This window comes from Tenrec ecaudatus, chromosome 1 (assembly GCF_050624435.1).
Source record: "Tenrec ecaudatus isolate mTenEca1 chromosome 1, mTenEca1.hap1, whole genome shotgun sequence".
NCBI classification, from domain to species: domain Eukaryota; kingdom Metazoa; phylum Chordata; class Mammalia; order Afrosoricida; family Tenrecidae; genus Tenrec; species Tenrec ecaudatus.
The window spans coordinates 70,689,353-70,703,443 of record NC_134530.1 but is presented as its reverse complement, the minus strand read 5'-3'; the positions used below and the strand labels follow the sequence as shown (position 1 = coordinate 70,703,443).

The 14,091-nt window shown below is 38.0% G+C and overlaps 1 protein-coding gene across 4 annotated transcripts in view; it reads left to right on the top strand.

Annotated features, from left to right (window-relative positions):
- The window catches only part of IPP (intracisternal A particle-promoted polypeptide), a 40,957-nt gene that overhangs the window by 9,494 nt on the left and 17,372 nt on the right, over window positions 1-14,091 (top strand). For all 4 annotated transcript variants that reach the window (XR_012785689.1, XM_075555553.1, XM_075555554.1 and 1 more), the window contains exons 4-7: window positions 3,529-3,684; window positions 4,095-4,262; window positions 9,200-9,337; window positions 10,653-10,775. Coding sequence is in view for 3 of the 4 variants with exons in the window: in XM_075555553.1 (XP_075411668.1) it covers window positions 3,529-3,684; window positions 4,095-4,262; window positions 9,200-9,337; window positions 10,653-10,775 (585 nt within the window). In the remaining variant the exon portion in view is untranslated. The remainder of the gene's footprint in view (window positions 1-3,528; window positions 3,685-4,094; window positions 4,263-9,199; window positions 9,338-10,652; window positions 10,776-14,091) is intronic.

Below are 14,091 nucleotides of genomic sequence, written 5' to 3'. Positions count from 1 at the left end.
TTTTTTCACTGTATTATCGTGCTTATAGGCATTGTTTTGGATGCCAACTTGGCAGTGAGTTTAGTTTTTGTCTTTTCTGACATTTTCCTGTAAGGTGATTTCAGGATAGTTTGGTTCAGGGTTTAAAGAGCATCTCACCACAGTCATTTTGGAATCCTCTAGTCTTGACTGGTCTAGTTACGTTTGGACTTTTAAAGATTTGTGCCGTGCATTTTCCTCCTCTTCTGTCAGAGTTCATCTATTGGCAGCCTGTTGAGGACAGTCAGTAGTGAGTTCTTTTGGTATGAAAGTAGATAAAACTGTGGGTTGTGTAAGTTCTAGGCTTGTTCATCTATGACTTTGGTTTTCTTATAACAAGTTGAGACACAAGCTTTTTAAAAATTTTTTAAATCTATTGGGGGCTCGTACAACTCTTATCACAATCCATACATCCATCCATTGTGTCAAGCACATTTGTACATTTGTTGCCGTCATCATTTTCAAAACATTTTCTTTCTACTTGAGCCCTTGGTATCAGTTCCTCATTTCCCCCCTTGCTCCCTGCTCCCTCACAAACCCTTGATGATTTATAAATTTTATTATTTTTTCATGCCTTACACTGACCAATGTCTCCCTTTACTCACCTTTCTGTTGTCCATACTCTTGGGAGGGGTTTATATGTAGATCATTGTGATTGGTTACTCCTTTGTACCCCCACCTTCCACTTCCCCTTCTGGTATGGCTACTCTCAATATTGGTCCTGAGGGGTTTATCTGTCCTGGATTCCCTGTGTTTCCAGCTATTACCTCTATCAGTGTACATCCTCTGGTCTAGTCATATTTGTAAGGTAGAATTAGGATCATGATAGTGGGGGGCGGGGAGCATTAAAGAACTAGAGGAAAGTTGTATGTTTCATTGTTGCTACACAGTACCCTGACTGGCTCATCTCCCCATGATCCTTTTGTAAGGGAATGCCCAGTTGTCTACAGATGGGCTTTGGGTCTCCACTCTGCATTTTCCTCATTCACAATAATAAGATTTTTTGTTCTTTGATGCCTGAAACCTGATCCCTTCGACACTTTGTGATCACACAGGCTGGTGTGCTTCTTCCACGTGCTTCTTCCACACAGGCTGGTGAGCTGTGTTGCTTCTTAGTTAGATGGCCACTTGTTTATCTTCAAGTCTTTAAGACCACAGATGCTATCTCTGTTGATAAGAGGGCACCATCAACTTTCTTCCCATTTGCTTATGCACCTGCTTTGCCTTCAGCCATTGTGTTGGGAAGGTGAGGATCATGGAATGCAAGTTTAATAGAAAAAAGTTTTCTTGTGTTGAGAGAGTACTTGAGTAGAAGCCCAAGATCCATCTGCTACCTTAATACTAAACCAATAAATAAATGTTCAAAAATCTATTTCTCCATCATCATATATAAATGTATTTACATACATACATGCCTGTATTTACACCTCTATAAATGCCCTTTGACTCCTACTTCTTTCCTCTATTTCCTTTTAGTTTACTCTTGTCCCACTATCATGCTCAGCCTTCATTTGGGTTTCAGTAATTCCTCTCGGTTACATTGCCCTTGATCAAGCCCTACCATTCTTCCTACACCATCCTCGTCACTGATTTTGGATCACTTGTTGTTCCCTTGTCCCTGAGTTTGATAACACCCACTTCCTTTACCCAGCCCTCCCCCTCTTATGTTCCCCTGGAACAGTCAGTCCTATTGTTTTCTCCTCAGGATTGTTTATCCTACGTATCTTATCTAGATAGACCATCAGATATAATAATATACACAAAAACAAGGCAGAGCAAAATAAAGTAACAAAGAAAACAAAATTAAAAAACAAAAAAGAGAAAAACCTGTAAATAGTTATAGGTATGTTTGTTGACCTTTAGGAGTGTTTTCCGGTAGAGTCTGATGGGGTGTCACACCCTTATCCCAAAGTCAATTTTTGGTATTCCCTGGGGGCTTCTTTGCTCCTCTTGCTGTTCTGTTGCACGCCCTTAGTGTTTTGCATCAGTGTGGTGGGGTCAGATTGGGTGCAATTCCCACACTGTGAGACGTAGCTCTTAAGACCCCTGACATCCCTCACCTTACTAGAATGCCGAGCATGAATTTTGTGGTCCCAGGTGATTGTTTTATTCCTTGACTTCACAGTGCTGCTTCTCCCCTCCTTGTTCTTCAAATTTTCAGTTGTAATGAGAATTTTCAAGATTTTTTCAGTTGACCTTCTTTCTTCAATATTGCTTCAGAGGTGTAGAGAGTTGACATATATAGAAATTTGTACTACACTTGATCTTAGCCAAAATGCCGAGAAGCGATAGACATTTGTAAATTAGAACATGGTACCCTCCTACTGGCAGTGGATAGGCTGACAGCTTGGCAAGTGACAACAGGTTGATTTTTCATCCCCAGCTCACCTCCTCAGCTAGGTACCCTAAACTAGGGTACAACTTGCCTGATCATATTTGAGGTCCTAAAAAGGAGATGGTCCTTATCACACCATAATCTTTTGTCTTGCTTTGTCATTTTAAAAAGCTAATGATATAAATCTTTTTTAATAATATAACTTAAAATCATTTTATTGGGGGTTTGTACAACTCATCACAATCCATCTATCCATCGTGTCAAGCACATGTATACATTGGTTGCCCTCATCTTTCTCAAAACCTTTTTTTTCTACTTGAGCCCTTGGTATCAGCTCCTCATTGTTCCCCTCCCTCCCCGACATCCCTTCCCTCACAAACCCTTGATAATTTATAAATTATTATTTTGTCATATATTACACTGTCCGATGTCTCCCTTCACTAACTTTTCTGTTGTCCATCCCCCAGGGAGGAAGTTATATGTTGATCTTTGTAATCTCTTCCCCCTTGCTACCCCACCTCTCCTCCACCCTCCCGGTATCGCCACTCTTAACAGTGATCGTGAAGGGATCATCTGTCCTGGATTCCCTGTGTTTCCAGTTCCTATCTGTACTAGTGTACATCCTCTGGTCTAGCTGGATTTTAATAACATAACTTTTGACAAACAAGTTTAAAAATTTTTTTGTATTAGGTTGTAAGTATTGAATTTTTATTATTTTTGAATTTTGATCAAGTATGAGCCTGTTTTATGATCTTCATTTTAAAAGTTCTCATATGTTTTCAACTTTAATATTGTGAAACGTACTTTTTAAAAGAGCCTCTTTTAAGATTAAAAAAAACTGCAAGGCATAGATAAAACATTTAGCTTATAAAACATTTAGCTTATCAACATTTTTAAATGTGAAATTCAGTGACTTTTATTCATCGTGTTCTTATACAATCATCCCCTTCTTCCTTTCCAGATTTTTCTATCATCTTTAATAGAAACTATTTGGTAGATTTAAGGAAATTATATATTCTCCAATAGCAATGAGAAAAATTATATCCGGCCTATATGGGAAAGAAACACATCATTGTTTTGGGATCGGTTTTTATTTCTCCATTGTTGGATGTTGCTTAGCCTTATAGAAACATTGTATTTTCAATGTTTAAAATATTCTTTTAAACATTTCTTAGGTGTGTCTGATTTCAATCTTCGTGTTTCATTGCAAACACTTCTGAAAGAATACTGTGAAGTGTGCAAATCTTCCAAAGAGAACAAGTTTTGTAATTTTCTGCAGACCTCTAAGGTTCGACCTCGGAAGAAAGCAAGAAAGTACCTATATGCAGTAGGTGAGAGCTTTTTAAAAAGTAATAGAAATTACATTAACTATCAAAGCCTTATTTTTAATATTGTGCTTTTACTATCCATATCAGAATATACGTATGTGAAATAGGCCTATTTAATTTTGCATAGACTATAGATTTATAATTGTGTTTCTATATTATGGCAAACAAAAAAACTACTTACCTGACATTCTGCAACTTAAATGTCGGGCTTCTTAGTTTATTTAGTTATTATTTAATGAAAAAAAGCTGAAAATTTGAATTCTAGCTTGAAGTAAAGGTAAACAAATTATACATTTTTAATTGTTCACAGTGTTTTAGCTCTAAAGCATTTATTTGTTGTTATAATGTTTGTATAGTAATATTCAGGCATTAACATGTTTAGCTATGAGATTTGCATTCATTTCTTTGTTCAGGTGGATATACTCAACTGCAGGGGGGTCGCTGGAGTGAAAGCAGAGCTCTCAGCTGTGTAGAACGCTTTGACACCTTTAGCCAGTACTGGACGACTGTGTCTTCACTGCATCAGGCTCGATGTGGGCTGGGAGTAGCTGTTCTGGGAGGCATGATTTATGCTATTGGAGGTAATGATAAAGATGTCTTTGCCATATTTCACCTCAGAACATGGCTATTTTCTCTGGACTAATAATTTAGTATTTAGTTTTGTGGTAATTGATTCTGTCTAGGTGGTTGTGTTGTGATACTGTAAACCACAAGAACCATTTTTAAACCTTTTAAAAATATCTGATACAGGAGGGAGGGAAAAAAAAGGAGCTGATACCAAGGGCTCAAGTAGAAAGAAAATGTTTTGAAAATAATGATGGCAACAAAGGTACAAATGTGCTTGACACAATGGATGGATGGATTATGATAAGAGTTGTACGAGTCCCCAATAAAATGATTTTTTTAATCTGACATAATTTATTACCATTTTATTAATAATTTTATTGGGGGCTCTTACAGCTCTTATAGCAATCTATACATCAATTGTGTCTAACTCATTTGTACATATGTTGCCATCATTGTCTTTCTTTCTTTTTTTTTTTTAATCATTTTATTGGGAAACTGGAGAGTGGTCGTAGGTTGGAGGGAGTCCCCGGAACTCTTCCACCCAACACTGTTGAAGCAAGGCACAAATCCACGGGACCACATTGCGAGCTTAAGACTGTAAATCTTCTCTAACTGTAGTGGCCTGAGGTGACCTGCCAAGATGGTTCGCTACTCACTCGACCCAGAAAACCCTACAAAATCCTGCAAATCAAGAGGGTCGAACCTCCGGGTCCACTTCAAGAACATCCGTGAAACTGCCCAGGCCATCAAAGGCATGCATATCCGGAAAGCCACCAAATACTTGAAAGACGTCACTCTGCAGAAGCAATGTGTGCCTTTCCAACGGTACAATGGTGGTGTTGGCAGGTGTGCCCAGGCCAAACAATGGGGTTGGACCCAGGGTCGGTGGCCCAAAAAAAGTGCTGAATTTTTGCTTCACATGCTTAAAAATGCAGAAAGTAATGCTGAACTGAAGGGTTTAGATGTGGATTCTCTGATCATTGAGCACATCCAGGTGAACAAAGCCCCCAAGATGCACCGCCGGACTTACAGAGCTCATGGTTGGATCAACCCATCCCTGAGCTCCCCGACCACACAGATGATCCTGACTGAGAAGGAACAGATCGTTCCCAAACCAGAAATGGAGGTTGCACAGAAGAAAAAGATTTCCCAGAAGAAACTGAAGAAGCAAAAACTCATGGCTCGGGAATAAATTAAGTTTAAAATAATAAAAGTTAAAGCACAAAAAAAAAAAAAGGACTATAAATCTTTATGGGAATAGAAAGTGTCATCTTTCTCCTGGCAAGCAGCTGGTGGTTTTGAATTGCTAACCTTCAGTTAACAGCCCAGAGTATAATCCAGCATGTCACCAGGACTCCTTACAATGTCAGATATGCCCCTCAGGAGTATCCATACGAGGAGAGTAAGCGGAAGGTAGGGGGAGAAAAGGGGAGCCGATCACAATGATCTAGATATAACCCCCTCCCAGGGGGATGAACAACAGAAAAAGTAGCTGAAGCAAGACATTGGTCAGTGTAAGATGGCCATAATGTGTCCTCGGAAGGCTTGGGGCACTTCTGATATGAGCTGGTGAAGAAGCGAGAGGGGCCGAGTGTCTCCTGAAGCTGCAAAAGCGCCGCAGCGGCCGCGCCCTCTTCTAGGATGTGCAGAGCGGTCCCAAGATGAATGGGGCAGAACCCTGGACGCCACGGTGGCTGTGCTGGCCCTGGAGAAGACCCTCAACCAGGCCCTGACTTGCATCCGTGGGGTCCACTCACGCTGACCCCATCTCTGTGACTTTCTGGAGAACCACTTACTAGATGAGGAGGTAAAACTCCTCAAGAAGATAGGCGACCACCGGACCCACCTCCACAGGCTGGCCAGCCCCCAGGCGCGCTGGGCAAGTAGCTCTTCAAGAGGCTCACCCTCAACCACCTGCCCACCCACCCACCTGCGAGGGGCCCTCTGCCTTCTCCTGACGGCCTTAGCCTCACTACCTGAACCTGAACCTGCCCCGCCAGCCGCAGCAGCAGCACTGCCCTGGAGCCACTCCCTAAATCCGGGGACCAAATGGAAACAATAAAGCTTCCTTATACAGCAACAACAACAACAAAAAATAGTTACAGTCTTAGAAACCCACGGGGGTAGTTCTACTCAGTCCCATAGGGTCCTCATGAGTCAGAATTGACTTCATGGCAGTGAGGTTTATTTTGAGAAACATGTATTTCTATTCAATAAATGTTATTGCTATTGGTAAATTTGTTCAGTTTTTTGGGTGTGAAATAAAATATAGCAATATATATAGACAGATACATGAATATTTCTATAGTGTGATAAATAGTTGAAGAAACTCTTAGGACTATTGTTTCCCTTTGTTTTATGCCGTAACTATATGTATAGGTGCTCTCTTAAGCAATATCCTTAAGTTTGCCTACTTTTGAGCATTATCGAAATGACTATATCCCAGCGGTTCTCAACCTGTGGGTCACGACCCCTTGGGGGCCGAATGACCCTTTCACAGGGGTCGCCCGATTCATAACAGTAGCAAAATTATGTTATGAATTTACAACGAAAAATAATTTTGTTACTATTAACAATGGTGCTGTTAAAATTATTGTATAAGTACAAATTTCCCTGCTGTAAACCTACCAGTGGGAGTCAAATACTGCTGTGTTACAGTGTATTCAGATTGTGGGTTTTATTAGACAATTCCAAACTATTTTCCAGAGTGCTTGTGTCATTTAAAACTTTGTCCATACTTTTGCTAAATCTTGGTATTGCTTTACTTAATTTTTTTTGCTCATTGTTAGAGCTGTAGTGATACTTATCCTGTGGTTTTAATTATACTTATCTGATACGATGGAATGACATTGAGTACTTTTTCAGTGGTTTTTTTTTTGCCATTTGAGGTTTTTTTTTTAAGGAATGGGTTTTCAGATCTTTGGCTCATTAAAAAAAATTGTATTGTTGATCTGTAGATGTATAAAGGATACCCAAGAATATCCCCATTTAGGTGATTTGCTAGAAGGACTCAGCATTTCGTTGTTTTTATAGCTAAAATTTCGTATAGAGAAAATACAAAACAAAATCAAGGAAGGGAAAAGGCATCTGCCATGAAGTCTGACGGAGATCCGTTGAAATATTCCATTGGAGTCACACGGGTTTCAGTGAGCTTCCAGACCAAGAAGAAAGGGCTGCTGATGTACTTCCTCAAATCAGCCAGTGAAGATCCTCTGGATCACAGGGACTGATCGGCAGCATCCGAACACGGTGATTGCACCGGACCAAGCAGCATTTCTTGTGCATGCGGTCACTGAGTCAGTATTGGGTTGATAGCAGCTAACAATAACAAAGAACCAGTTTTATTTCCCTCCATGTATAGCCCAGCACAAAAGAGTTGTTTCTCTGCTGCTTTATAATGCCAGCTCTTATATATTAAAGAATCATGGATTGATGGGTCGGGTCTTATTCATAGAATTTCTTTTCTGTTCCAGTATTTTGTTTGTAGCTTTATTAAAAGTTTTGATATCTGATAGGAAGCTTCTATTATTTTCTTGCAGTGTATGGCTATTCTAAGCCCTTTGCTTTTCCATAAAAATTTTACAATCAATTTATCCATTAAAAAGTGATTTTTTGATCTAGCTCAGAAGTAATAAAGCCCACATGGAAGAAGCACAACAGCCTGTGTGATCATGAGATGTCGAAGGGATCAGGTATCAGGCATCAAAGAACAAAATACCTTATCATAGTGAATGAGGAGGGGAGTGTGGAGTAGAGACCCAAAGCCTATTTGTAGGCCACTGGACATCTCGTTACAGAAGGGTCTTAGGGAGATGAGCCAGTCAGGGTGCGATGTAGCAATGATGAAACATACAACTTTCCTCTAGTTTTTAAATGCTTCCTCCTCCCCCACTATCATGATTCCAATTTTGCCTTACAAATATGGCAAGACCAGAGGATGTACACTAGCATAAATAGGAACTGGAAACAAAGGGAATCCAGGGCGGATGATCCCTTCAGGACCAGTGGTGTGAGTGGCGATACTGGGAGGGTGACAGAGAGGGGGTTGGAAAGGGGAAACCAATTACAAGGATCTACATGTGACCTCCTCCCTGGGAGACGGACAACAGAAAAGTGGGTGAAGGGAGACGTTGGATAGGGCAACATATGACAAATTAATAATTTATAAATTATCAAGAGTTCATGAGGTAGGGGGAAACGGAGGGAAAGGAAAGTGAGCTGATGTTGGGCTTAGGTGGAGAGTAAATGTTTTGAGAATTATGAGGGCAATGAATGTACAGATATGCTTTAGGCAATTGATGGATGTATGGATTGTGATAAGAGTTTTATGAGCCCTTAATAAAATGATTTAAAAAAATAAGCCCTGAGGCAAAAAAGTGATATTTTGATTGAGACTGCAGTAAATATGTAATTAGTTTGGGGATAATTTTGACTATCAATCTATGAATGTGATATATGTCTTTACTTATATATTCCTTAATTTAAATTTAGTTTCAAATATGTAAATTTTATTTATAGAGTTTGCCAATATTTAGTTAGATTTACTTCTGGGTATATGACATTTTAAAATTCTATTTTAAGCTATAGCTCTTTAAAAATTCAATTTTCTGGTTGTCAAATAAGAATTACATTAAAATTCAAATTATAGTAGGGCCAACTACCTGAATTAATATAAAAAAATAAGTGTTGAAATTCAAATTGTATTCTTAAAAATTAACATGGATTATTTGAGTGGTGGAATTAGAAATAGGAAAATCCAGCCTTTGCCTTGTGTGACCTTTAATAAATGACCGTGCTAGGGATTAAAAATGTTTGCTACCAACAGAATTTTTATGGGTAGAATAAGCTAGAAAAAAATAGTTAAATTTATGATAAAGAGCACTGCTGCATATTCTATTCTAACATTTTAACATTACTAAATTTCATGTTTGTTTCTTTTTTTTTAATTCAGGTGAAAAGGATTCAATGATTTTTGACTGCATGGAATGCTATGATCCAGTTACTAAACAGTGGACAACAGTAGCTTCATTGAATCAACCCCGCTGTGGTTTGGGAGTGTGTGTGTGTTATGGGGCTATCTATGCTTTGGGTAATTATGCTGTTCAATAAAAGAATGTCAGATACTGCTTAAATACGGTTTACTTTAGAAATGTTTTTTTCTTTCTTAGGAAACTTGTACCATTTTAATTTTGTAAGTTCTAATTCTTGATGAATTAGTGCCAAGTGTGTCATTTTTAGATGCATGATACTCAGTGAAGATGAGATGTCAGGGAGGCACTTTACCTGACCAATTAAATCTCGTGATTTACATTCATTATGTAACTTTTCTACTACTTTGCATAGTGGCCTAATTATATCTCATGCAAGAAAGCACCTATCAAAAACCTAAAAACACCCCCAATGAGGTCTGTACTTTATTATTTCTGCACTACATTATTTTCTTTTTAAAAAAATAATACATAGGACAGGCATTTATTGAATTCAATATATAGGACAAGCTTTTGATGGACACAGAAATTTGAAATACTTTTAAAACATTTATGATGTGGTGAACAGTCCATCTTTAAAGGATGTACTACTCTATGTTCCATACATTATTTTCATTATTGCCAATTTAGCGAATAATCTTTTTTGGGCTTTGCTTTGGTGTCTCCCTTTTAATTTTATTATTATTCTTTTAAGAATTTATTATTTAGTGAATGATCTTGAGCATATTATTGACTTTTGATTAGCTGTATAATAAATGTTAGAGTTTTTCATATTCTCCCTGATTTTCTCTTTATTGTTCCTTCTTCAACTCATTGTATGAAACCCAATGTCTTTCCCATATCAAGCCTATTGTAGAAAAGATATTAATCACCCCAATGGGAATTGAATCTAGTGTATATCTTAACACTCCCACAAGTATTTTCCTTTTTATTAAAGTTTTACTTCTAATTGTATGAAAGAACATTTTCCGTTTCAAGAAGTGAATTGTCTTGAAATAATATTGTGAGAATTGAGGCTCTTTTTTTTCTTTTAATTTTTAATCTGAAGGTTTGTTTGGAGTCTCTCAAATCACAAGTAGTAGCACAGTTTGACTAAATTTATGAGTTGCTCTTAATGAAAGAAACCATCTGAATATGCAGAAGTTGTTTCAAAAGGTAGTTTTGTGAGATACTGTGTTCCCTAAACTATGTTTCCTTTTATTTTCTTTAAATCTCTGATGAACAATAGTCAAGGAATTAAAATACCTGAATTCTACTTAAGATCACATTTTAACTTCTCAGTTAATGTTGGACAAATAATCTCTCTGGTTTATGTGATATTTGTAATATGAGTTGATTCGATTAGATGCTTTATAGTTCTTTTTCAGAAATAAGGCTTTCTCACTTCAGAAATAAACCTTTTCTATTTGGTTACAGGTGGATGGGTTGGAGCTGAGATAGGGAATACCATTGAAAGATTTGATCCAGATGAAAATAAATGGGAAGTCGTTGGCAATATGGCTGTGTCACGCTATTACTTTGGGTGCTGTGAAATGCAAGGTAATTACTTTAAAAATTTTTAACTCAGTAAATTTTTAAATCCTTGACTTTGAGACTTTCAAAAATGTATAATTTAGGTAAGTATTGCATGATTATATTAGCAGTTTAAAAGGCTTTTTATCTCATATCATTAACTTTATTTCTTTTGAAAATTTTTTATTAACTGGGAGTTAATACATACATCATTCCATAGTCCAATCATATCAAGCAGAATTGTGCAGTTGCTACCACAGTTTCCAAACATTCTTTTCTTTCCTGGACTCATTGATATCACCTCCCTTTTACCTCCCCCACCTTCCCTACACTGTAGGACTTGTGTCCCCCAAAACCTTTCTTCTATTTGGTGTTCCTATAGGTTCATTGTCATTTTCCTTCCCATTTCAGGCCTTAGTATTTCTTAATTAGGTGAGAATGCAAAAAAAAAAACAATTTTAACATTGTTTCTTAAAGGCTTCTTAAGTGTTTTTACAATGTACATTGTGATTCTGTCCACAGAGAATTGATCCTATGAATTTTAAAGTTTTGTACTGTATATTAAAATGGAATTCAGACATTGTTTTAATTGTACCCTACATCCTGAGAGTAGGTACAATACTGTAAAATACAATCTGATTCTCGGGCCAGGATTGGAGATCAGATTTATATGCATATAAAGTAGAAAGCTGTCAGCCCATGTTTTTTGTTTTTTTTAATCATTATATTGGGGGCTCGTACAACTCTTTATCACAACCTATACATCCGTCCATTGTGTCAAACACATTTGTACATTTGTTGCCATCATCATTTTCAAAACATTTTCTTTCTACTTGAGCCCTTCTCAATTTTTTCCTCTCCCTCCCCCACCTTATGAACCCTTGATAATTTATAAATGATTATTTTTTCATGCCTTACACTTACCAATGTCTCTCTTCACCCACTTCCCTGTTGTCCATCCTCCTGGGAGGGGGTTATATGTAGATCATTGTGATCGATTCCCCCTTTGTCCTTCCTTATCCTCCTGGTATGGCTACCCTCAATATTGGTCCTGAGGGATTTATCTATCCTGGATTCCCTGTGTTTCCAGCTCTTATCTGTACCCGTATACATGCTCTGGTCTAGCCGGATTTGTAAGATAGAATTGGGATCATGATAGTGGGGGGAAGAAGCATTAGAGAACTAGAGGAAAGTTGTATGTTGATGGAAATTTGGGTTGTTTCCAACTCCTTACAATTGTAAACTGCCCTGATGTCCATCGTTATATGACAGCTCAGTTCAAGTTCCTTCTGCTCTGTGGGTACCTTCTCTGATTTCCACTAGCATTTAAATGTTAAAGTTAGACTGTCTTGCTTAAGATTATATGTCCTTTAGTTGTTTTATATTTATTATTTCGATCGTCCAGTGTAAAAATCATAGAGATAGAGAAGGGCCCCTGGGAGACTGTCTCTTTCAATTATATCATTTCTAGATTGGAAGCTACAGATTTGGGAAGGTTGTGAGTTGTCTTTTTCTTATAGCAGATAACTGGTAAAGCTGGAACTAGAGCCCTTGTTTACCAATGTTTAGCCCAAGTTTTTTTTTTACCAAGTTTCTTTTTAACATAACTTTGTGACTCCTCACTTTTGAACATGGGAAACAACACAAGACATTTAAAAACTGTAGATAATTGTAGATTAGATTTAAATCATAAAAACAAGAAATACTCTGGGAATTACATTCTATTCTGTAGTTAATTGATTCTGATAATTGATTCAGATAACCAGTCTAGTTAAGTTCAGCTATCTACATTGTACCCATCTGAGCAACAGGTACACTGTCACCAAAGAGTCATGTAGTTCCCACTCTAAGTGCATAGCTATTTTAGTGGTGGTGAAGAAAGAGAATCCATTTCCTTTTTTTGTTGTTTCCTACTGGATGGTACTATGAGTCAGCATTGACTCGATGGCTACGTGTAAGTGTGTAAGTGTAAGAGGGAAAAAGATTTATGGTCTTAGCCAGAGGGGCAGTTCTACTCTGTTCTAAAGGTTTGCTAAAACTTGGCATCAACTCAATGACAGTGAAAGGGAAATAATTCTTTGTAGCATGCTTACATGTAGGATGTAAAACTAGACAGAAGTTGATTTTCTCTCTTAATATTACAAATGGCTAAACTCTGGACTTTACTAAGGTAAATAAAGACACTAAGAAATAGATAAGAAAAAAAACAATTTTGTAAATGCTATATAATACATTTAATTTTGCATCATCTGTAATAACAAAAATGTATGGCTACATAGGTATGTATGTATATATGTACATATATGTATAGGAAGACATGGGAGTACTTATATATGTATGTATAAGTGTATCTGTAGGTATATGTATATATGAGCGGTTTCAAAAAGTTCATGGAAAAATTCTATTATCTTTTAATTCCATTTTCTAAAAATCATTTTATTAGTGGCTCATACAACTCTTATCACAATCCATACATCCATCAGTTGCCTAAAGCACATTGTACATTCATTGCCCTCATCATTCTCAAAACATTTACTCAACACTTAAGCCCCTGGCATCAGGTCCTCATTTTTGTCCCTTTCTCCCCACTCCCTCCTGAACCCTTGATAATTATTATTTTGTTATATCTTGCTCTGTCCCACGTCTCCCTTCCCACATTTTTCTCTTGTATGTCCCCCAGGAGGAGGTCACATGTAGATCCTCGAAATAGGTTCCCCCTTTCCAACCCACCCTTCCTATGCCCTCCCAGTATCACCACTCACACCACTGGTCCTAAGGGGATTATCCACCCTGGCTTCCCTGTGTTTCCAGTTCCCATCTGTACCAGTGTACATCCTCTGGTCTAGTTTGACTTGCAAGGTAGGATTCGGATCATGACAGTGAAGGGGTCGCGGGGGAAGGAAGCATTTAGGAACTAGAGGAATGTTGTGTTTTTCATCATTGCTATATCGCACCCTGACTGGCTCGTCTCCTCCCTGGACCCTTCTGTAAAGGGATGTCCAGTGGCCTACAAATGGGCTTTGGGTCTCCACTCCGCACTCCCCCTCCTCTCATTCACTATGGTAAGATTTTTTTGTTCTGATGATGCCTGATGGTGTGCTTCTTCCATGTGGGATTTGTTGCTTCTGAGCTACAAGGCCATTTTTTACCTTTAAGACCCCAGACACTATATCTTTCGATAGCCAGGCACCATCAGCTTTCTTCGCACACTTGCTTATGCACCCATTTGTCTTCAGCTGTCGTATCAGGGAGGTGAGCACACCAGGATATGTTTTTGTTCTTTGATGCCTGATAACTGATCCCTTTAACACCTTGTGGCCACACAGGCTGGTGTGCTTCTTTC